This window comes from Penicillium cinerascens (genome assembly GCF_028974065.1).
Source record: "Penicillium cinerascens strain IBT 15544 chromosome Unknown scaffold_4_segment0_segment0, whole genome shotgun sequence".
Classification (NCBI taxonomy): Eukaryota; Fungi; Ascomycota; class Eurotiomycetes; order Eurotiales; family Aspergillaceae; genus Penicillium; species Penicillium cinerascens.
Window position 1 is genome coordinate 2,625,180 of NW_026695297.1, and position 21,235 is coordinate 2,646,414.

Here is a 21,235-nt window from a genome sequence, read left to right on the forward strand (position 1 = left end):
CCAAGAGCCATAGGCAGCGCTGGCAGTGGGCTATGCAGACATGGGTCGCTTGCCGAGAGGAGCATTATTCATGCACAAATTGCTGGTCTGTGAACAACAAGCCTCTCTACGCGCGAAAGGTATCAAGAGACCTCGTTGCCAGCGCTAGCATACGGCTCTGGGCGGTAGATACGAAAAGACGTGGTCGAATTTGGTAGCCATGCCCGCCGCGCCAGGTTTCGGACGCATGTACATTCATTATGGCCATGTTTGTCCGAGTGACAATCCTCTTTGATATCCGTGATACCGACTTGGGGTTAACGACCTTGCCCGGGTCGGATATAATCATATCGACAAACTCGACTTCCTCGCAGATTATCCTCAGGCGCGTAAGGAGGCCTTTCAACCACAGACTATTTGAAATAGCTTCTCAGCTGCTGGTATTGTTCCATTCGACTCAGAATGGGTACTGTCAAAGCTTAATATCTCATTCCGAACGCCTACACCGGGTAGTCGACCAAGCAGCAGATCAAGCCATTTCAGCCCCAAAACACCTAAGACCGTCGTACAACTACAGAAGCAAGCTTCGTCACTTAAAGAATTGCTAAATCGACAGCCAAATAGCCTACCAACTCCATCAGAAACCGCGCTAGACCAGATTATCAAAGGGCGCGCTATCGCGATGCATAACGCCGCATTACTCTGTCAAGAAAATGCTGATCTACGCACTGCAAACGAGAAGAAGCGCCAGAAACACACACGATCAAATCGGCGTATACCACATGAGGGAGGCCTATCAATTGAAGAAGGTCTACAGCTAGTTCAACAGCTAAACCAGCCGGTTGAACACAACCGGATGGTATCGCTAGCGCAGGGCGATCTGCCTATTCAGCCAGATCAACCGACCAAGAGACCGCCTCCAAGGTGTAGTGGATGCGGGGAGATTGGCCACAGGATCAATTCATGTAAAAATCGCTATTTTTTAAAATATTTTGGTTGAGAGACCTCTGTTTAAAAAAATTGTAATGGGTGGGTGTGCCACTCGCCCGTGTGTGCCACTCGCCCGTGTGTGCCACTCGCCCGTGATTACGTTAGTATAGATGACTATATCATATTAAGTGGAGATTAACGCTTCCTAAATTCAACGTGAAAGAAGACAAAGAACATAGGATGCAGGCATTCTGAACTAAACGCGAAATCTACAATCAATTCCATCAACGCCACCCAACTACTTCACTCAAGTTGTATTTTATGCCGCCATGAATTTCCGACAGTCTGGTTATCCGTCGATAATCCCAACACGATGGCGACAGCGCAGTCCGCTAGGACGAGATCACTGGAAACAACTGCTGGTGCCCTATATCAAGCGGTCTCGGCGCTCCCGCTCCCGTTGTGAGCATGGTGGCCGCTCTTCGCCCTCGCAGTTACGTCGTTCTCCTTGCGGTGGGACCAGAGGTTGAACAATTCCAGGAAAATTGCAAAGAACGTGAAGATACTGGGTAATGTTAGCATTCAAAAACCGACAGACCCCGGTCGTAGCAAGGCAGAACACACAAGGCCAGAAATATAAATGACTCATTAGCCTTCTTTATAGCACAGTTGGCCCCAATAGGAGCATTGATGGCGCAATTCCGCCAGTTGTAGTCTTGAGCGGCAAAAATGAATGCCGTCAACCACCTAGTGGTCGCCGATTTAGTCTTTCAGCAATCGTATGGATCACCCGGGGTCTGTAACTCACAAGTAGGAGAAAACGACGTCTATACCCAAAACATATTTGCTAAGGATATTGGGCATAAACGGAGAAATGAAGCCGGGCAGGAAGAACGCAACAGAAATTGTTGACTGCAACATCATTAGCATCTTTAGTTACATAAGACATAAAGAGTTAGATGAAGAATTGGCATACGATAACTTCTTGATAGATGGTGTGCTCTCCCTTCGGCCAGTTATGCATGAAGTAGGAAGTGATACCCATTACTATGACTGCACTTGCCCATTGCATAAAGCGAGCCACGATGACCATGGGTTGGGAGATTGTTGTCGACGACATGATTTTAGTTTCGTCTTTCGCCTGGGACTCTAACAGTACGTGCTTTGATTGATGTCCTGCAGGACTGACTGTCAATTTAGAGAAGATTTGAATTTGCTGCCCTGCAAGCGCGAGCAGGCCGAATATATGGAGCGACATAAGTCTTGCGTCATGTTTAGTTAATGTGGTGAACGAAAAAGCAGGATCGGAAGAGATTGAATTTCTCTCTACCTTGGCGATCCGCTTCTTGCATCGAAGTTTATCCTACCTGATTTGAGCAAACCAGAGGCGACAACACAAGCAAAACTAATTAGTTATACCCTGATTCTGCATTTGTCTCCTAGAGATACGAGGTTGACTCCGCATGGACTGCCCGATCTTCCAAGCCTCTATGCTTATCGAGAATATTCCGGCAGGTCCGACTTCACCTTAATCTGTCCTGACCATGTTGTCACTCTGCAGATAGACGTCGATCTTAGTAGGCTGGGGATCTAACGTCATGGGGTCCCGGATGATCAATGCTTAGCTCTTTTGCTTGCCATGCTTTTGTGGTTCGAGGCAAGGATGAGTAATTACCTTTTTTGCGATAGCGAATGAGCATCTCGTACCCGTTCATTGCATATGACCGTTGTTCAATTCCAGCAAGAAGTTGGCAAAGCTGGCAACGGGGAATCCATACCGGTTAATCAAGGTTTCCGGGTCCACTTATGTCGGTTATGTCATTCCTGCGTTAAGCTTTAGGTAAACAGACAGCACAGTCGAATGCTAGATGAGACCCTCTTTGCATCCATTAAAACTTGCGTTAATCACGATTTGTGTCGACGAAGCTCCCTTGCGCCATGTTACTTCCGCCCAGCAAGCCGTTATCGCGGTCATTTTTAGTCATTGCATTGTCCATGTATAGCCGTCTAGGCGCCTTTCTATGCTATCCTTTACGTTGTGGCGGTTCGTATTTACGCTAGTACTGATACCACCTTTTGACACTCATGGTTCAGGCATTGCCGACAATTGCCAGCCAAGCGCCTTATCTGTTGTCTTCCAGTGGTCGAGAAAAACTAGTCGTCGAAACGGATCGGTATCGGTACGAACAATATATTGCAAAGCAACAGTTAGACCAATAATAACGCATGAATTGGATTCAAGACACGAGCGGGCAGGGATTTTAAACTTGGTTAGATCTGACAGTAGCAGGCGTCCAGCATGATGGCAGATTTTGTATGGTTGTGAGGTTGATCCAGCTCGAAACGGCTAGAAATTACGGGTTGGAACTGCAATTTGGTCAGTTGAAATTACCACCCCATCTTTTATGGAGACCAGGCGATAAATGAATCGCTTAGTCTCAAGTAAAACTTCTTGTAAGCCATAGAAGCCTGGACAAAGTCACAAAAGACGTGTCCGAATGACCGTTATATGTCTTTTCTAACGACAATTTTCGACGTTCGAAGTCATTCAAGAGCGTTCCGAACTTGAACGTAGTAGAGGCCCAAGTGCTATTTCTCCGCTGATTTCCGTTGGGAATTGCAATTATCGTCTCCGAAGGCCACAACTCCTGCCTGTCCGCGAAAGCAAAATCCAGAGGCAGTGCAATAACCAGTTCCATCGCTCCATGCCTCGAGTGTCGGTATCTTGAATGAATAGTTACCTGGTAGCGAAGCTTGCCTCTCATGCTATGTCCCACCGATGCCCAGCTCTTGCATCTTCCACGGACTAATACTTGGCCTGCTCCGGTCATCCGGCAAGCACCCTGCAGGTTTCTAATAAAATGAAGGATTCTGATGCAAGACTTACGGTCACGGCAACGTAAGCCCGGGTTTAACTAGCTGAGTATATGATACAGATTACGCCGTAATTGGGCGACGGATGGTGCGTACCTCGGTTCTAGCAAAACCTGACGTCTAAGACTCGCTTGGCTCATCCGAGAAATGGCCATTTTCACTACGTAAGAAAAACCACTTCTTTTTAAGAACAAAACAAAGCCTCTTCGGAACAATAACATTGGTCTACGGTCGGCTAACCAAAGCAAGATCATACGCAATGCATCGTGTTTCTCAATCTTCCGATTCAAGTCGGGCAGACTTGCTTCCCGACCCATGTCCGCTTTGTCTGGATGACATTGATTCTCATCGTGATTATCGGAAGTTGCGTTGCAAACATGTTTATCATAAATTCTGTATTGACACGTGGTTGGAGCGCGGTAAACCCATCTGTCCCACCTGTCGCCAACACGCAAACCTGAGAAGGGGGCGATATATGCAACGACCACTCCTGGTATTCTGCATCGCAAATGAATACATTTGCAAAATTTCCGAGTTATACATGGACCGGACGAGACGCAAACTACAAAATCTTTTCAGCCGAAACACTCACCAGTAGTCACTCCCGGCCTGACCAATAACGCCCCACGACGGCTCTTGGTCCACGGAGCCAGGCCCGAATGCCATCAGCCATTTGGTGTGCTTACGGAGGAGCTCCACATCTGGAGCACTGTTTGCCAGCATGGCTACATTGCCTGACGGTAGTTTCCGAGTCGCAATGAAGGCAGCTCCTCCTGCCAAAGCGGCAGATTTCTTCTGTCGAGCAGTCGTGGCTTTTTGGCGCTCCACCCGCTCGACCAGCTCCCTCGGCGAGAGCCTGCGAATCTGTTCACGGTTTGATCCGACCTTCACTATGACCTTGCGGTCCTCGCGAAGCTCGATTTCAGGCACTCCGGGTATTAGGTGCCGCTGCCTTGGCCAACCCGCGCTGTCAGTCTCTGGATCGGAAGTCGCGCCACGCTGCTGCGGAATCCGCGGCGATGGAGGACAGAGTTGTTGACAGTATATTTTTTGTTTTTTCAATAGTTTCCATTCGCTGGTTCAGATGTTCAGTGTCGGCGTTGGTCTTGGAGGGCTTCGAGCACCTCGACCATCCGCTGGCCGTCACCCCGTTGGGCGTTGAGTGCGTACTGGCGGACCGCCCGGATATACCCAGTGAAGTATCGGTCCATCGTGCCATTTTTCTCGACGTGGTCTAGCACCCGGCGGGCTCCCTCTGCGATGTCGTTCATCGAGACAAGTCGGTCACCGGGTGCGGCAGGTTTTGGTGTTCCTCTCCTGTCAGGGCGCAATTTCTGTGCGTTCGCACCACTCGCAACCAACGCTGCCATCCCACCTCTGATTGGCTTGATATTCCAAGAAGACGTTTGTGCCAAGAAAGAGTTCCTTAAATCTGATGGGTTTCCCGTACTCGCCGCACTAAGATCATCTGCCACTGGTGCCTTCGGAGGCGGTGCAGAAAGCCGAGGTTCCAGTAGTGGAATGGTATGCCTGGTTCTCTAGACTACTAATCCTCCCGAACAGGTGAATACCAGCGAGTAGTATACATGTAGTAAGTTCTTCAAGAAACGTGGCGCGGGGTGCAGTGACTCTTAACCTGGATCTAAAAAGGGGGGGGGGGGGGGGGGTTGTAACAACAACCTAAAGATCTATTCAGGGACCTTTTCTTGGCAAGTTAATTGCAGCCAATGCTTGGAGATGACACCGACGCCTTTGTTCCCCTTTTTTTCGGAAAAAAAATGAGTGTTCAATTATTCCAGTCTCAATCTCCGATCCGGCTGACGAGACTATCATATGGAGAGAGATCAGACACGCCTAGCTGTGGCGATATGATAACCATATACCCGATGTTGAACGCTTATTAGTTATTTATCGTCTCATATCGACTCCAGGCATCAATGTGGACCAAATTGGCACTGGCGGGCTCTCTGCTCTCTGGCATAGAGTCGATTTTGGCATAGAGGAGCTTGTTCAGAGCTTTACCTATGTTGAGCATATTGATTGGAACTTGCCTGATCACCAAGGCGTTACCCCACTTACCCGTGCTACTGAGAATGACAATCTACGCATAGACGGTCTTCTACTACTGATTGATTGATTGATTGATTGATTGATTGGAGTTCTTATGAGCTGATGGAGCCTATCTAGTGGCGGCGAGGCTATGCAGCTGTCTACTAGGTAGACGAACCTCCCGATGCGCCTTTGTTAAATACAGATTCCATATCCCAAAACGAGTGGAAGGTCGTCTGTGACCGTTTGTTGTTTTGTCTTAGCCTTGCGGCTTCTTTTGCAGGTTAACCTGGCTTGTTGCGATAATCCGAAGATCTGCCCGGGATGCCAACCTGATCCCACAGCGATAAGTTGCATGATGAATGCGCATACTTATATGCCCTAACCTTCAAACACAGGGTTTCCTTTTATAGTAGTGTAGGATGTCCCACTAAAACTAGGTGTGCTTAGGAGATTATACATACTTCGTAATCCCCACCCGACCGACCGAGGTAGCAGATATACTACTAGGGGCCTTCTCCAGGTCCAAGCCACGTCAACCAAAGCTAAAGCTATCTTTGACGGGTGCCTCATGTTATTATTCTGTGCCAGCAACAGGATTTGAACCTATGGTCACTTAATGCTTAATAAGAGGTCCCCTACCTCCTTTCAGCACTTAGTGCCCTGCCAGGATGATGTCTAGCACTAGGTCTTCTACTACTACAGTCCGGGGTACACGTCAACGCTTGTTCCTTGCAGGTGGTGCCTCCGCTATGGGCTCGGAGCAGGGCAGAGTTCTGTTGCGAGATTACTGCTCGACCACGAGTCAATCAACATTAACGAGGAAAGCCCTCGTGGGACATCATTCCTGCAAGTGGCACTGACAATGCACCATTCGACCATCGTGCATTTACTACTTGATCAGACGGGTGAAATGGCGGTCAATGATCAAGGCCCGCAGCGTTGGACAGCTTTGATTTTAGCGCCTCCCGTGGCTTCAGCTGGGCTGTTGACCATCTGCTTGAATTTCCTAACGTCGAAACCAATTCAGTTGATGATCTTGGTCGAACAGCTTTGTGGTGGGCACGGCCGGGGGACACTCTCGGTGTGTCCAGTCGTTAACCAAGCAGCCTCGCCTCGATGTTGCAGTTCGTGATTTCCAAGGTAAAAGTGCCAAGGACATTGCACAAGAACATGACCATTGGGACATTGTCGGTCAACTCCAAGCGGCGGCCATGTGGAAGCATATTCTGTGGCAATAGTATCTGTTCTCATGGTTTCCAATGACGACAATGCAATTTACATAGTAAAGTTAGTGGCTTGGGGAGTGCCGTCAAGGACACAGTATTGTATAGCATTTTATGTACTGATTGTTATGCTAATTCCTGTTCTACAAGCTCTCTTTACGATATCTGCAACGCGCAGCTCGCAGCGCTCTTTCCCAAAAATGACAAAAAACAAAATTCTTTTGAAACTCACGACGGATCCAATTAGCTTAGATTCATTCCATCCATCTGCGGTGTGAGTTGTGTCGAGCCACCGGCTGATTCGTGGTAATTGAGGACTTCGGCGTATATGATGCTTCTCCAGACGTTGGCTGGTAGGTTTGCTTCTCTGAGCGACCAGTCAAACTTTTTTTCGGACTTGGGCTCGTCATCGGGGTCGTGGTATGGGGCGAGGTACTGCGATTCTAGACCCTCGGCTGCGGAACAGCGTTGGACGGGGTCGATTTGGAGGAGATTTTCTAATAGGACGATGGCTATGAAATGAAATGTAAGCTGCTGATAAATATATGTCGGAAGATGGTGCTAACCCTTTGCGTTGGTATCTGGGATGAGCTTCGAGAGGGGCTTTCGAGGTCGCTTAGGAAGCGAGCGGATGAATTCCAAAGTCTGTAATCACGATCAGCCAGATATATGTAGATTTAAGGTGAAGACCAAACAAACATTTGGGCTGGTCATATTGTCCATCACACTCGCAGGCGGGCTACCGAGTAAACGAGTAATCACGCAGAACTGATCAGCGCAGTTCTTGCCCGGGAAAAGAGGACGGCCCAGTATCATCTCGGCAAAGATGCAGCCCACGCTCCAGATATCGACCTTCTCGTTGTATCCCCGCCAGGTGAGCATGATCTCGGGTGCTCGGTAGTATCGTGTGGAAACATAGCCCGTCATTTTGTTCTCTTGTGCACGGGCAAGACCAAAGTCGCAGATCTTCAAATCACAGTTCTCGTTGACTAGGATGTTGCTCGGTTTGAGATCGCGGTGTATGACACCGGCTGAATGGACATATTTAAGACCGCGCTGGATGCAAGAGTTAGTTGTGGCTCCGGAGAGACGTGGTGATGAGCGTACCATTATTTGGTATAGGAAGAATTGGGTGAACTGGTTGTCTACTTTCTTGGTCTTCAGAAGAGTGTGAAGATCTGTTGCCATCAATTCGGTGACGAGATAACTTGTCTCGGTTAGCGACTCCGGGTAGAAAACTCACAGAAGCAAACCTACATGTCTTCGGATGGAGAGATGAAGATGTCGTAGAGTTGAATGAGCTGAATTGATTAATTAGTTTCGAGCGCTTAGTGAAGATGGTGATTGACGAACGTTTTCATGCTTGAGCTGTTTCAATAATTTGATCTCACGAAACATGTGCTGGGTGACCACGTCGGACTTGAATGGCTCCGCGAGCTTCTTCACGGCCACGGTCTGGTTCAGAATTTGGTCATTCGCAGAACTAAGGAACAGAATGGGCTTATCAGTGTTTGCCTAAAGGAGGGCGCAGAAATATCCTACCAGACCAGGTCTGACACGCCAACCCCGATGGGCTCCAGCTGCCTGTATCTACAAATTTACACATGTCAGAAAACATTATACGAGGCCTAATTAGAGGGATTTCTGTGCGAACCTTGACGTGATTTCAAAATCCACCCCCATGATAATGTTGTGGGCGAATTGGGCCATAGCCCGGCCTGGAGTGGGTAGTTGACTTGATAATCCAGTCATTGTCAATGCCGGTCACTGTAAGTAACAAGGTGAAGTCTGAGACTGAGAGCGGAACTAGACCAGAAGACCCGGAAAGTGGCCGTGTCCAATTTATCAAGGGTCAAAGAGTGTATGCAAAATGGAACGGCGGATAAGGGATCTTGATAATATATAAAAGCAAAGATCAATGTCACTATTTCGAGTGAATTCGGTGGCAATGCTGCTTTGTGACATCAGCGGCTCGGAGTACAAAAGCCATCAGGATATGCCGTTCGCAACACGAAGTATAAGGTCCATTTGAACCAAGTGAGCCCCACGATATTCGAGGTTTGTCAATCCCATTGGTTGTGATTGGGTTCCGACCAATCAGAGGTGCGACCCCACAAGCCCCGTCTGACCCGATTGCATGACTGCGGATAATTTCTCCACGCTTCACGACTGGCGCTAGCTCCCACAGGGGATCGGACCGTTCATGGCGTCTCTTTGCGCTTCGCACTCCGGCCTTATTAGTGCCTCGTAATAGCGCCCCCCACCTGGCGGTGAGGGTGCGCCTCACCGGTAGACCAAATATCAGCGGTAGACCAAATTCTATGCTATTCAGCTAATTATCATCGCGCTGGATTCGGATCTAGGTAAAAAAGGTCGCCTGCTTCTTCTCCTGCCCTCGCTGCTTCTATGGATGCCTCACTCTCCTGGGTAGGCTGTTTTGGTGGCGGTTTACCATAGACCTTCGTGTGTAGTTTATCCAGCCGCTTCTTCTCCTGGATAGCCTCTTTTGCCTTCCTATCCATAATTGACCGATTGGCATCGCGAACGCTAAGGATACCAGTGTGCCCAAGTGGTTTAATATGCCGCTTAGTATAATTCCGTCGTAGAGGGGCGCGAGCGGCTGTTATTTGGCTGATTATGTCGTTCGAGAGAGCTGCACATTCCGCGATGACCTTATTGTGCTGGAAGATGCGTAGTAGGCCTCGCCGTTGCTTTGGGGTGAGGGTTTCTATCTTCGATAGCTTCCTATGGTTCTTTTCGAGAGCCTGGATGCTTTTTGGAGGTGTATTCTCGACGCTTGAGGATGTAGGCGGCGGTGATGGTGTCTATTCCCTATACGTACGGAGATCAGGCGCTAAGAGCACTGGTAGCTCTAGCTGGCTATTGGCAAGCTTCTCGATGATATGTGTGCCATTTGGTGGCCAAATGCCACGTTCTTTGAAGGATTCACGAATAATCCGTGCGTTGAATGCTCGTCGTCGTACATCCGCGATGCATCGTAGGAAATCAGCCTTTCCGATAGGCTCACCCGCGAGGAACGCGAGGTTATTATTCTCTCTCCGGAAGTGCTGCTTATAGCTCAAAAAGGGTTTTCCATCAAGCGGTTGACAAAGGTGCGTTGAATGAGGTTCAAAAGCGAAGCAAATAAGCTGATAATCCTCGCATCTCTGCAGAAACTCCTTCGTAAAGTGGGCACCATAGCCATCGAATAGCAAGATACGTTTCTCTCCTTTCAGCGTACGACTAATCGTCGCCTCATGGAAGTATCGAAGCCATTCAACAGCTAATTCATCAGAGATCTAGCCATTTGGAGATATAGCCGTGAGCGTCCGCGGTGGAAGGGCTTCGCTGCCATGATACCACGTCTCCATAAACGTCGAGCCCTTGAAGATAAATAGCGGATCCATTTGCCAACCATCGGCAGCGATACACTTAACGGCAGTAATAGTCTCTCCGCGTTCAGCTTCGCAGAGATCAGGCACTATTGACCCACCGATTACCGTCTGCGCTTTACCTCTACCGGGTTGGAAGCCACATTCATCGACATTATACACTAACCGCGGCGCTGCATCTTTGACGACATTCCTCCATCGATTATACCATAGTTCCAGCATTCCACTATCCTCCGCTTGGATCCGCTTATACTCCTTCGTTCTCTGTTTCACTGGGGCAAGCGATAGCTCTTTAGGGAGACGTTTGATGAAGCGATACACCCACATCCTACCCAGCGATCGTTGAACACTAGCGCGCGCAAGCGAGAGATTCGCCATCCCCTCTAGCAGCCCAGGGGTCACTGGGAGATATCGATCACGCATATCACGTACCCAGGTAGTCAAAGCTTCCTCCTGATACTCTTGAAGGGCCTTGTTAACTGGTTTTTGGGTAGTGCGAGCTAGTTTACCGCGTCGGAGGCGTCCCCGCAGTACCTCGTACGAAACACCATATTCCCGGGCGATTTTCGACAAATTCGGCTGTTTTTGGGCACGGGCGGCATCGCAGGCCTCAATGACACGAGATTCCGGAGTTTCGGGCTGTTTAGGCATGGTGGTGGGTGGTTATGGCTAAAAAACGATGGATTGTAGAAAATTTGGTCTACCGCTGATATTTGGTCTACCGGTGAGGCGCACCCTCACCGCCAGGTGGGGGGCGCTATTACGAGGCACTAATACTAGCGGAAGTGAAGAGAAACTGAGACCAAGGTAAAGAGAAAAAGCTTAGACAGAAGGTAAGGGCTTTAGGCACGTAGCCTAATATTATTGGTTCTTTATAAGCCAATCACTATTGGGTGGGTCTACATAGCCTATCCTATTGGCCTAACTCTCTATATTTACGTGGGTAGCCCCATGGGAGTCCCATAGTCCCATAGAATTCAGTAAGAGCCATGCCCCCTAGAAATTTCTTAACTTTTTCTCTCAACTCTGACCTTTTTCTCTCAACTCTGACTTTTTCTCTCAACTCTGACTTTTTCTCTCAACTCTGACCTTTTCTCTCAACTCTGACTTTTTCTCTCAACTCTGACTTTTTCTCTCAACTCTGACTTTTTCTCTCAACCACACACCCTACACTAGCAATTAGGTGTTTGCAAGATAAATATATATAAAAGAAGCTATAGTAATTAAATTAACTAGTAAAATAAGCCATAATAACCTAGTATTATACTATAATAAAATCAAAGGAAATAATAGCAGAGTGGTTGGTTGTATACAATAAATATATATCTTGGAGGACAAACCATAATTTCTACCACCGCTTTTTTACCTTTACTTCTATAGGCCTAAAACATTAATGCGACCGATGAAACGGACCCTTTTATATATATAAACAAATTTATTTCTTATAATTACCTAGTAGGTAGGTTAAAAAGTAGTGATATTACTTGTTCCAACCGAAACAGACGTAAATAACAAAGATTAGTCAGTGATCTTATGCACAAAATTCAGGCGAATTCAGGCGAATTCAGGCATAATCAGGTGTCTATGGGTACCCATGGGTGGGTATGAGGAACCAGGTCATCGCACACCGACCGAGAGGTCATCGCACACATCACGTGATATTTACTATAATTATGGCCCGTGCTCATCGCAACCCTGTAAATTTCTAGGGTATGCCCTGGTAACCCGGTAATTTACCCACACATCCCACTTATTTCTCCCCCACTCTTTCTAATTATCAACCTATCTACCATGGAACGCGCTACAGATTATACCTGGAGGGCTTATGAGGATCGTACACTCTCTGAGCTTCTACAGTTTGATTCTACGCCCGATACAGAGGATATAAGCGGTTATGTCGACCCGTTTGGCAGCGGGCAAGAATTTGAAACCGCAATTCCTGACCCAGACGAGGTAAATATATATTCACCATATTTATTTCCGAACTAGTTTATAATTAATTATTAACTAATTTCAAAGGCACCTAATATTCCCACTCCCTTAACCTTTCACCCAACTCACGCTATATCAGCTGCTGTGATTGAGTACGTACCTTTGCTCCCAGAGTATCCCGAAACTCATGATGATGGGTTTGCGTATATCGTGAGTATCGATAAACATAAACCAGAGGAGCTACGACGTATTATGAAATCAGTAAGTTATAAACTAGCTTATAACTAATTATAAACTAGTTACTAATAAATTATTAGACACAATATGCTATGGGTGGCTTTGGGGACACGAAGAACATACACTCTGCATTCCTTGGCTGCCAAACAGAGCGAAAGCGCTTTAAATGTAGCGGTATAAAGAGCTGCGAGTTTCTTGATCCTAGACTCTCATATCTAGCCCATACAAAAGCGGATAAAGATCTATGGACCCTGATTACAAGCATACGCCAAGAGATCGCGGATTCCTCGCTTTCGGAGGGTAATGGAGAGCTACAGCGTAATAGCATTGGGTATGTAAACTAATTCCGAATTAGTTCTAAACTAAACTAACCTCTATTTAGGCTATATAACGCAATCAAGAAGAAGTTTCTTCGGGGTGTCGCGTGTAAATTCTCTCGTCAAGGTTGTGAACCTATATTTCGCCAGCACTATCACGATGTAAGTCCTATAACTACTAGTAAATAATTAGTTACTAACTAGTTATTAGAACGTATCTGGCATGTATAGCTATTATATAAGCTGCGCGAATTCATCACGAGAGAACCGTCAAGATCACTTCTACACTTCTCTAATCCCAAAAGAGAGATCACTTGATATAGAACTTCTACAGAAGCTTCTAGCCTCTACTTATCAGCCTAGACCACTAACTTGCGGAGTGATTGAACCAGCGGCCTCAAGAAGGCCATTATGCGGTACGAATCAGTTCTAAACTAGTTAAGACCTAGTTACTAACTAGATTTAGGCGTCATTCATCCTCAGGGTCAGGGTAAAATCCAGAGCCATGGCGCTTGTAACGTTATATTCCAGACTTTTATCCCGCTACTCCCTGAGAGATACCCATACGCAATATTCTACTCTCGTGGAAGGCATTCTCATCCACCACCGCCGCCTACAAAAGCTCCATGGATAATCGCTAGCGAGGTCCTTGATCTAATTTGCAAAAATCTAGACCCAGACCTTAAGCTAAGTATGTTTATATATTTAAATAGTTTTAAACTACTTGTAAACTAATTACTAACTACTTATAGGCACATTCCTACGCAGCCCTGCGCTTCGTGAATTCTGCAAGCAGTATAAATGCAAAACGCTATCACAGATCCATTCTAGCTTTGCTAAGATTGATAAGGTTTCGGCATTACTTTGGAAACAACGAGCGCTGAACTACCCACTCGGTAAAGGTATAGCTGGCCTACGCCATCATTTAGAGGCCAAACCTGATCTAAAGGTAATCTATCTAGTCAAAAGCTAGTTCTTAACTAGTTACGAACTAATTCTTTCTTTAGGAATATGTTCAAGAGATCTATGAAACTTCAGAAGGGAATTTTGTCTTCTGCGCTTTCGCTAAGCAGGTTCAATTTCTAGCAACGCGCGATGCTATCGAGGTTGATATGTCTTATAAGCGGGTGAAAGGAGATATTAACGAGGTAATATTCGCTACAATGCTCACAGACCATGGTAAAAGTAAGTAAAGACGCTATTAACTACTTAAGAACTAATAACTTACTAGTTCCGGGTTAGTCATAACGCTCTGTCGTGTCTTCACTGACCAAGAGAACTCCGCGGGATATAAATTTATCTTCCGGATGGTTTTCGAACTTATGTCAAGGTCAATAGGGAGACCTATTAGGTTTCACTACCTTCATGGGGAAGGTATCAAGGCAATTGTTGGTGATATGTGCCCAAAGCAGATCTTTAGTAAGTGAACTAATTGGAAACTAGTTACTAATTAGTTACTAATTAGTATAAAGGCTTAGGTGCATTCCTTCAGGACCAAGATACCGAGAACAATCAACGTTCTCCAACCTGGCACCTTATATGGATTATGATCTTTTGTGCTATCCATTTTATGCGAACAGTATCAAAGATCTACCCAAATCGACCAGATAACTCCCACATAGAGCGTCGCGAGCGTCTAAATGGGCTACTTCTATGTCAAACCGAAGATGATTATTATAGGCTACTAGACCTTATTGAAGGTAAATAACTAGTTCTAATCTAGTTAATAATTAAATGCTAACTAGTTTTAGAGCAAGATCCAGACCTTAAATACTGGGTTCGACATAAGAGACACCCAGTAATTGCAGCAGGGCTTTGTAAAGCATGCTCAGGTGTTCGCCCTGAATTCTTCTCAAGATTCCGGCCTTATACGAATGCAGTTGAGCAAAGTCATAATAAGTCCTATACACTAGGAACTTATGATTCATTGTTAGGTGCTGTGACAAAGTAAGAATCAAGTACGAACTAATTTATAACTAGTTACTAACTAGTTGTAGGTCGTTATACCTCGATCAACAGGATCTTGATCAATTAGAGAATCGAGATACTTTCGGTATTCATCACCGCTATCAAGCTGATGATATTGAGGCTCGCTTTGGAAGGAATCTCCAGCGCGAAGCTAGAAAAAGAGAGAAAGCAGAACAGAAAGCCGCTCATTATAGAGACGAACGAATTCAGTTTGATATTGACGATCAAATCCTCCTTGAAGCCTCATCTTCTGGCTTCGTATTTGATATTGAACGTCGGTCAAGGTCAGCTACACCACAGTCAAGATCGAGATCAGCCACACCACAGCGATTAAGCTCTAGAGGGGTTACACGTAGCCAGTCTCGGTATATATTTAACTAGTTTCAAACTAGTTAAGAATCAATTACTAACTACTTCTATAGTGCATCCATAAGTTCTAGTCTTCGTCGTACAGCAGCGATTAACTCGCAAAATCGTGATCATTTAAGCGACCTTCGAGAGCTCGAAATTCAGCAAAAACGCCAGGAGATAGAGGATGCTCGAGAAGAAAGACAAATAAAGCGCCAGCAGTTAGAGCTTGAGACTAAAGAACAAGAACTAAGGGTTGCGAAGATGGAACTAGAAAGGCAGCTTATTGCGGCGCAACTAGAGCAGATAAAGAGAGGGAACTAGTTAAAACCTAGGTAAAACTAGTTCTTAAAGCAAAAATGCAAAATACAAAACACGCAAAACACCATAAAGAACTAGTTAAAACTAGTTTTTTTTTAGTTCTCAAAGCAAAAAGCAAAACTCCAAAACTCCATAAAGAACTAGGTAAAACTAGTTCTCAAAATAAAAATGCAAATTGAAAACCATAGAAAACACCATAAAGAACTAGTTAAAACTAGTTCTTGAAGCTTGATAGCAAAAAAGCAAAACCCACGAGGAAAACTAGTTTCAAACTAGTCCCTACGCCTCATCCTCTGATGGGACGTAATCCTGACCCTGCTGATTGCGAGGGTCAGTGAAAAGACCAAAATGCTCACAAGTGCCCTTGACTTCGTCATGGCAGCAGACTAAACTAGTTAGTAACTGGTTTAAACCTTGTATTTCTGGAGTACTCACGCTTAGGTTGATCAGTGTCTTTGCAAACCTCACAAGGCATAGGAAGCTTCATCGATCGAACGGCTTGACGCATTTTGGTAATATGCACCTAAGAATATTAGTAGAAGAACTAGTTAGCAACTAATATATCGCGATACTTACCGATCGATCATTCTTGAGAGGAAGCTTAGGCAAAATCTCTTCCTTTGCCGCCTCGCGCTCATCGTAGGCCTCCATGATCTCATTGAAAAACTCTGTAAACTAGTTAGTAATTTATTCAGAAATCCAAATTAACTAGTTCTTAATTAGTTGTAGCACTTTCTGATAGCACGGAATTCATCAGCTTGGCAAGGGCGACCACCAAATTCCTCGCCAGTCAGAGACACTTCAGGATGCTGCTTCTGAACGTGCTTGCGGAGGTTGTTGGTGGAGGTAAAGAGAGTCTATAAAGTAGTTAGCAACTAGTTTAGAAAGGAGCAAAGTGAGGAGTAAAGTGAAGTAAAAGTAAAAGACTTACAGCATTTCCACAATCTTCAACTCGACAGTATCTCTCGCCAACCTCGATGGTGCAATAGCCTTTGTTCTGTAATATCAATTAGCTTTGCAGCCCAAAACCAGTTCGGAACTAGTAAACTGACGTCTTCAGTGAGAGAAGGGAGCTTCAGATCTGCCTTCGACAGGTCAAGGTAACGTTGGAAGTTTGGCTGTAAATCTGTCAGTTTGAATGCCCCAAAACCACTTCAGAACTAGTAAACTCACATTTTTCTTGACTTGGGCCATGATGATGATGATGATGATGGAGATAATAGAGATAATGGAGATGATGGAGATGATGAGAACCAGCTGTTTACTAGTTTAGAGGATGGTTTTGGAGATGGTGGAGATGGTAGAGAGGATGGTGAAGAAGAGAAGGATAGTGAAGAAGAGAACTAGATGTTGTCTAGTTTTATAGAAGGATTATAGAAGGAAGATTCCGGATGGGTAATTCCGTAAGGGTAATTCCAAAATTACGAAGGATTTACGTTCTTCCAGAAAAGTGGGGCAAAATAAAAATAAAATCACGTGATGTGTGCGATGACCTTACACCATGTGTGCGATGACCTATATGCACGGTGGGTATTCCCATGGGTGGGACTTGGGACGGACCTTAGTCCCATGGGAGTCCCATGTCAATGTCTAGTAAATACTTCAGTCAATCAACTGTCGCTTATAAGTCAGATTTACCACTCATATTATTATAACTGAACGATAATACGATCCTATCCCGCTCACACTTAACTTGTATTTATTATCCAAGTACGAAGTTAGTTAAGTAGCATAATCAGCAAGCGAGTGCATCAACCCAAAACAACTCCAAATCACCCCCAAAACACTTATAGCAAATCATTATTACCTCATATTTCAACCACCGCAAACTCATTTTATCGGTTGGTATAGAACCGTTGTCAGCATAGTTTACACTAACCGATACCTTGACCAGAAAAGTATTATTTTGCTGTATTACATGAAATACAGCTATTTGGGCAAATCCGGATCCCACTAGTGAAGCACATCGCCAGTATTGAAGGGGATTAGGTCTGCCCATTCTTTAGGCTATACTTCCCTTAACTAGATAAGTATCGACGGATTACTAGATATAACAAGGGGACAGTTCAGGTAGTGAAATTAGACGACTCAAATTATGGATGTTGAGATTAAATTAAACCTTTGCTGTAGGTGTACTAATTGATGTGCCACCGAAATTTAGCAAACCTAGGGGCAAACCCACACGCAGGAATCGCTGAGCAAATATAGAAAATCTACATTAGATTCATGCAGGATCTATTTGCCAGAAGCGAAGCGCGGAATTTAGTGTAGATACGAAAGCCCTGCTGTCATTAAAGATAAAGTGCACCAAATATTTGATGTATCATGTTTCCGACTGCTCAGCATCCAATTGCTATACACCCCCTTACATACATTGGAATGGCAAATCGGCATCAGCAGTGGCCTGCGAACCATTTTGTAAGTTCGTTCTAACTCACACTGTCAGCAGAGGCATCCCTTGCTGGATTTTCAGCTAGGCGTATTATCCGCTTGAACCGCGCCAGGAACCATCATTCACCTATTGATCCTGGATATCCATTCGAGAGTCTAGCATAGAATAGGTGGATCTGTGTCATGATAGTAAAAGGGCTTTGTTTTCCAGGCCAGACAGAAGCCTGCCTGTTGCGGTCCTGTTGCCGAAATTGACGTTACTACACAAGCGGTATGCTGGTTGATGAGGATAGCTCGATTGGAATCCGCGCAAGTGGAAGGAGATCCAGACACGAGACGCCAACCGAGAACGGGAATAGTGGAGCGGCAAAGAGAGGTCGTCACGGCCCTGCGATTATGACACCCAGCATTCCACTTAGCGATGAAGGCCTGATATTCTGGACAGGCGTCGTGGAATGTCCCGGGATATCTAACCAAACCCATGGGACAGTAAACTGAATATATATATGAAGGGGTTACACCTGTGTTTCGGAGCTAATTCCTTTTAGCTAAGCTGCTCCAGTCCCTTGCTAGTGAGACTATATTAATCAAAAGATAGTTTAGTACAGATTCCAAGCGGGCGACGCGCCGCTAACTTGGCCAGCAATGGCTAGTTCAAAAGAACTAGCTGAACATCTCATGAGGAATGGGGTGAAGCACCATTCTCCACTCGACAGTTCCCTCGAGGACACATCGCCAATATCACCAATACCATCGCGCGTCACTATTCTTAGAGAAGGGTACGGTTCCCAATCTAATCCCGGGTTGCACGCCGTACAGGCACTGGGCGTCTCCCATTTTGACGAAGACATTACCTTCGCACAACGTTCCTGTTCCCCAGTCTCACTTGGGAACGATATCCAAAAATCTAGCCTTGTGACTTTCAAGCCTCTTGCGCCTCCGAATTGGGCGAGCTCGACGCTTAACGGGGGTCAATATGCCGATGCCTATACTCCCAGCACCAAGCACAACACGACGGAGGCCGCGGCAAGGGCCATGACCAAAGCAAAATCATGCGAAAATGCTAGAGCAGCGATCGGGACCCGCATCTCTACGAAGTCTACGTCAAACCACGGTGAACACTTGAAACGCAACCGCAACGCCGCCAAGCGATTCCGTGAAAAGTGTAAATCCCAGAACGAACAGCTCAAGTTAAAATTCGAAGAGCAGTCCGCCCTTCACCGAAAGTTGCTCGCAGATACATATCAACTGCGCTCCGTGCTATCGGAACTACGTGACGAGGCCCTGAAGCATTGGCAATGTCGGGACGAGCGGCTCGCACAGCATCTAAGGCACCTGGTGTAAATTACCGAACGGGGAAACCAGAGGCTCCTCTACTACAGTTGATGCCGAAAGTCGCCTTGCCAAGGACATTCCGCCTTGCCCTCGATTGATCTGGGTTCCCAAGGTATCGCGAATGTGTCAAAATGTCCTGCAAGGCGTGGCCCCTGCAAGCCCCAAGGGCTCGAGTTTGACATTGCCATGTCTATTACATTCCCCGAAACGAAAGAAAACAATTCCATATCCTTCGGTGCTTTGGCCCAGTCAACCCTTGTCGAAATACTTTCAAATGGGCCTCGCACTAGTTCGTAATATAAGCCGTGGGAATAGCCACAAACGTTGATATTATCTTCTGGGCGTCGGCGTGGGCGTACGATAGATGGCCGATAAACCCAGTAGAGACGATTCGGTTAACCCTTCCCTACCAATGACTGACTGAGTCCTTTCCTTACTCCGATGATGTCGCCAAGCCCACTAGACGCTAGTGCTCCTTCAACGCGATCTAGCTGTCATTATTCTGGTAGCAAGGGAAACGGTTAGCAAGGGATAACACCCTAGAGGAAGATAGGCTTATAAAAAGTCAACACTGCGGGGCACATTGCGCCTCTTATGTAAATGGCTATGTTCCTGAGCCACCAAAGGCTATTACTCGGCCGAAGTCAATTTAACCGCTCATAGAGAGTTTCGGTGGTATACGTAGGTCTCCGGACCGACAGGGGCAGCGTCAACCGCAATACGCCAACAATTTCATTTTCCACACACCGTCCTCTGGCCCACATGATGGAGTAAGCAATTGCCAAGCACCATCTCATGAAAGGGAATCCTTTATATAAGTTCAAAATTAGACATTTCGTGACCTCCGATTCGGCATCTTTGCATGCATTCAGAACTAGTATATATGAGAACTCTCACTTCAGACACACTGTTCGTCGCTTGCTAAAGTCATATCAAAGTGCCAACTACCAATGCCCTAGGTTTTCGAGCCGTCGAGATGCAACAGTCTGCTAGATTCTGAAATCTAAATTTTTACATGCAACCCGCGGTAGCTATAAAGGGGCTTCCATGTCCACTGTGCTTTTCTAGATATCTCTGTTCTTATAGCGGCTTGTAAGAGCACATTTGCGGCCGTTACGGCCATTTTTCATATAACGAGTTATCGTTGCTGCATAGCAGGCGGAAATTTACCGGCCAGGCCATGATGACCAATTGACTGCTAGTGTTCCTAGGACAACACAAATGCATAATAATAAACATGATCGATTGACATGTGGCTTGTTTACATAACTACACCCTTCCTAATTTTCTCTCTACTTCTTTAGCCTACGGGGGACTAGCTACAGTTAGCACTTCCTAGCACAGTCTTTCTTCATGCGTGTATCTACCAAAAAAGGGATGACAAAAATTGTTTTACCGGTAGCATGGATAACAGAGTTAGGAAACCTACGGACAGCCAAGAGGTGAATTGCCTACGTCAGTTGCACGGACTCCTCTATTGACTGCCTCTATCATTTATGAACGAGAGTACTAAAGAGGCTCTAGCTGGATAATAGTCTCCAAAATCTCCGTGAAACGTAACGAGAAGAGCAATGAACAACCCAGAAAATCGCTCGTTTTACTAACCGGACTATCAAGGCGAGTCTGCCATCTCCTTTCAACCATTCCTGTTTGGTATGCATCTCGCGTAGGAAAACGGGGTTACTATGGAGCCATGGACTCCACAGAATTAATGCACAATGCGTGTTTTCGGTTTAGGATTAACTGCATCAAGCGCGGCTGATTCTAAACAACAAGCCAAAAAACGCTAGCAGTGGTACTCATTAGCACTGGCCTACACTGCTCGAACGGCCAAATCCCTGGACGTTAAAACGAAGCGTACTACTGTAAAAAAATATAGACCATCTACAAGCTAGCAAAGAGGACCAAGGGTATGCGCGAAGTGAAACTCAGTAGC

The 21,235-nt window shown here is 46.0% G+C and overlaps 6 protein-coding genes across 6 annotated transcripts; 2 read left to right on the forward strand and 4 right to left on the reverse strand.

Annotated features, from left to right (window-relative positions):
* Positions 1 to 1,341: 1,341 nt before the first annotated feature.
* On the reverse strand, positions 1,342 to 2,029 carry N7498_008958 (MARVEL domain-containing protein; the record flags this gene model as incomplete). The annotated part of the gene is made up of 4 exons (XM_058456020.1): positions 1,342 to 1,474; positions 1,534 to 1,656; positions 1,718 to 1,821; positions 1,886 to 2,029. The coding sequence occupies 4 exons, from the start codon at positions 2,027 to 2,029 to the stop codon at positions 1,342 to 1,344; spliced, it is 504 nt and encodes a 167-aa protein (XP_058306008.1).
* A 2,342-nt stretch (positions 2,030 to 4,371) lies between these two features.
* Positions 4,372 to 5,153, reverse strand: N7498_008959 (uncharacterized protein; the record flags this gene model as incomplete). The annotated part of the gene is made up of 2 exons (XM_058456021.1): positions 4,372 to 4,858; positions 4,954 to 5,153. The coding sequence occupies 2 exons, from the start codon at positions 5,151 to 5,153 to the stop codon at positions 4,372 to 4,374; spliced, it is 687 nt and encodes a 228-aa protein (XP_058306009.1).
* A 2,148-nt stretch (positions 5,154 to 7,301) lies between these two features.
* On the reverse strand, positions 7,302 to 8,810 carry N7498_008960 (uncharacterized protein; the record flags this gene model as incomplete). The annotated part of the gene is made up of 8 exons (XM_058456022.1): positions 7,302 to 7,570; positions 7,625 to 7,703; positions 7,758 to 8,114; positions 8,166 to 8,265; positions 8,316 to 8,359; positions 8,412 to 8,541; positions 8,601 to 8,642; positions 8,713 to 8,810. 8 exons carry the CDS (start codon positions 8,808 to 8,810, stop codon positions 7,302 to 7,304), a joined length of 1,119 nt encoding a protein of 372 aa, XP_058306010.1.
* A 3,431-nt stretch (positions 8,811 to 12,241) lies between these two features.
* Positions 12,242 to 13,302, forward strand: N7498_008961 (uncharacterized protein; the record flags this gene model as incomplete). Its single annotated transcript, XM_058456023.1, has 4 exons — positions 12,242 to 12,403; positions 12,470 to 12,643; positions 13,002 to 13,098; positions 13,148 to 13,302. The coding sequence occupies 3 exons, from the start codon at positions 12,242 to 12,244 to the stop codon at positions 13,008 to 13,010; spliced, it is 345 nt and encodes a 114-aa protein (XP_058306011.1). The 3' UTR covers positions 13,011 to 13,098; positions 13,148 to 13,302.
* A 2,550-nt stretch (positions 13,303 to 15,852) lies between these two features.
* N7498_008962 (uncharacterized protein) lies at positions 15,853 to 16,767 on the reverse strand (the record flags this gene model as incomplete). Its single annotated transcript, XM_058456024.1, has 7 exons — positions 15,853 to 15,959; positions 16,009 to 16,096; positions 16,150 to 16,241; positions 16,319 to 16,430; positions 16,505 to 16,570; positions 16,626 to 16,691; positions 16,747 to 16,767. The coding sequence occupies 7 exons, from the start codon at positions 16,765 to 16,767 to the stop codon at positions 15,853 to 15,855; spliced, it is 552 nt and encodes a 183-aa protein (XP_058306012.1).
* A 1,842-nt stretch (positions 16,768 to 18,609) lies between these two features.
* On the forward strand, positions 18,610 to 19,308 carry N7498_008963 (bZIP transcription factor bZIP-1; the record flags this gene model as incomplete). The annotated part of the gene is made up of 1 exon (XM_058456025.1): positions 18,610 to 19,308. The coding sequence occupies one exon, from the start codon at positions 18,610 to 18,612 to the stop codon at positions 19,306 to 19,308; it is 699 nt and encodes a 232-aa protein (XP_058306013.1).
* Between the last annotated feature and the right edge of the window lie 1,927 nt (positions 19,309 to 21,235).